The sequence below is a fragment of the Protobothrops mucrosquamatus genome, unplaced genomic scaffold, assembly GCF_001527695.2.
Source record: "Protobothrops mucrosquamatus isolate PMUCROS unplaced genomic scaffold, P.Mucros_1.0 scaffold6318, whole genome shotgun sequence".
NCBI lineage: Eukaryota > Metazoa > Chordata > Lepidosauria > Squamata > Viperidae > Protobothrops > Protobothrops mucrosquamatus.
Window position 1 is genome coordinate 1 of NW_015392146.1, and position 2,247 is coordinate 2,247.

Sequence of the window (2,247 nt, forward strand, 5' to 3'; positions counted from 1 at the left end):
AAAAAGAGAGAGAGAGAGAGAGAGAGAGAGAAAGAGAGAGAAATAAAAAGAGAGAGAGAGAGAGAGAGAGAGAGAAAGAGAGAGAAATAAAAAGAGAGAGAGAGAGAGAGAGAGAGAAATAAAGAGAGGAAGAGAGAGAGGAAGAGAGAAAGAGAGAGAGAGAGAGGAATAAAAAGAGAAAGAGAGAGGAAGAGAGAGAGAGAGAGGAATAAAAAGAGAAAGAGGAAGAGAGAGAGAGAGAGAGAGAGAGAGAGAGAGAGAGAGAGAGAGAGAGAGAGAGAGAGAGAGAGAGAGAGAGAGACCTGATTCCGTGAAGATTACAGTATTTCCAGATCCACATGCCGTACTTCAGGATTCAGTTTCTGAAATGAAATTAATGATGTTTACTTGGCTGAAAAAAATAAGACTGCACATTATCAACACTGAAGTTTGCAACTGAGCCTGGGGCTGGATCTCCACATCCATTTGCACCATTCAGGTGACCTTCAGGACACAGGCAAAGCACCAAGTGGCTTCAATGACCCTCTAAGACAGGGCTTTTCAACCTTTTCACCCATTGTACCACTTTTAGGAGATGGCGACATCCGAGTACCACCAGTCGCCTAGCAAGGGGTCAAAAACTTGATGACCAAAAAAAAAAAGGAAAAAGGTGATAAAGTACAGGTAGTCCTCGACTTACAACAGTTCGCTTAGTGACTGTTCAAAGTTACAATGGCACTGAAAAAAGTGCCCCCCAAGCCACAGCCGAGCAAGACACCTGCCTGCCCACCCGGCGGCGCTCTTCCTCCTGTCCGAGGTTTCCATTGTTGTGAGCATTTCTGTTGAGGATTGGCAGCGGGGGTGGGGTGGGGGGGGTGTTTGGTTTTTATTCCCCCCGTCTGCTGGGTGGTTGCAGCAGGTTTTGGTCACTTCACATGACCCTGGGACACTGTGACCGTCATAAATATGAATCAATTGCCAAGCATCTGAATGTAAGTCACAAGACCCTGGAGAGGCTGCAACATTCCAGCTGATCGGCGCTTCTTCTGGGCTCAGCAGAAGCACCAGGATCAGTGCCGAGCTCCAGCTGGATCCTGGCGCTGATCCTGGCGCTTCGGCTGAGCTCTGACAGCCCCGAAGAAGCGCCGATCAGCTGGAAAGCGGCACTGATCCTGGCGCTTCCGCTGAGCCCTGACAGCCCTGCAGCTCCAGCCGTCTCTCGCTCAGGCTTGTGCGGTGCTGCCACCGGTTCAGCCCATTCCCCTCCCCTGCTACCACTTTTCTAGGATGGTCGCGTACCACCTGCCAGGTGCCCATGTACCACAGGTGGTACCCGTACCACTGGTTGAAAAGCCCTGCTCTAAGAGAATGCAAATGACCAGCTCTCTGCAAGGAGTATAAATCCTTCCCTTCCCCACTATCCAGTCAGAGCTGAAGAAGCTTCTGGGATGAGAAGCGAAACGTCTTCAAAGAAAAAAAAACAAGATTAAGTCCAGCTGCCAGCCGGAAAAAAGCACCTTTGGGGATGCTTATCCTGAAATATCCTTGCTTTCCTGTGGGAGCCCCCCCCCAGAGATTTTCCCGGTCCAGCGTGACTAGCAAACTCACCTTTTATTCCCGCGTATATTTATTTGGCCGGCCATTCGGCAGGCCGCTACTCACCTTCAGATCCTTTTCAAGTCGATCCACCTCTGCTCCTAAAGTGTCAATGATGTTTTCTCCATGTTTAAGCATGAAAGCCTCTAAATCTTCCAGAGTTTTCACCTGCTGGATCTCCTGCCGTCGGATCAAAAAAAAAATAAAAAATAAAAAATGGGAAAAGGTTAGCAAAGAAGAAAAAAGGACAAATTGTTGCCTAGCGAAGACCGGTTTTTTATTTTTTTATTTTATTTTTTTCCAAATTTTTTTTATTATTTTTCATCATAAAAAACAATCATAATCCAGTAAACAAAGTAAAAAATTAAATCCCCCACCCCCCCCGGACTTCCCAAACCTAGTCCCAGGATAATATTCGTATATGAGTAAACAAATACTAATATCTCTAACTCCACAAAATGTTTTATTTTTTTATTTGCTCTTTTAAGTTACTTTCCAGGATTTCTAACACACCTGATAGGATATATGAATATCAATTGATATGATATAAATTGATACGATAGCAGACCGGGACACCGATCTATGCAAGTCTATGGGAGCTCAATGCAATTCAGAGATTTCATCTGCAAAATTAATATTTAGAACCTCAGATTTCCCCACCTCACCCCTTTT

The 2,247-nt window shown here is 45.6% G+C and overlaps 1 protein-coding gene across 1 annotated transcript in view; it reads right to left on the reverse strand.

The window, feature by feature from the left end:
- Nucleotides 1-314: 314 nt before the first annotated feature.
- SLC30A9 (solute carrier family 30 member 9) overlaps nt 315-2,247 on the reverse strand; it is a 31,335-nt gene continuing 29,402 nt past the window's right edge. Inside the window, exons 16-18 of the mRNA XM_029286951.1 lie at nt 2,089-2,155; nt 1,642-1,755; nt 315-362 (exon numbers count right to left, since the gene is read on the reverse strand). Coding sequence (XP_029142784.1) covers nt 318-362; nt 1,642-1,755; nt 2,089-2,155 — 226 coding nt within the window. The 3' untranslated portion in view covers nt 315-317. The remainder of the gene's footprint in view (nt 363-1,641; nt 1,756-2,088; nt 2,156-2,247) is intronic.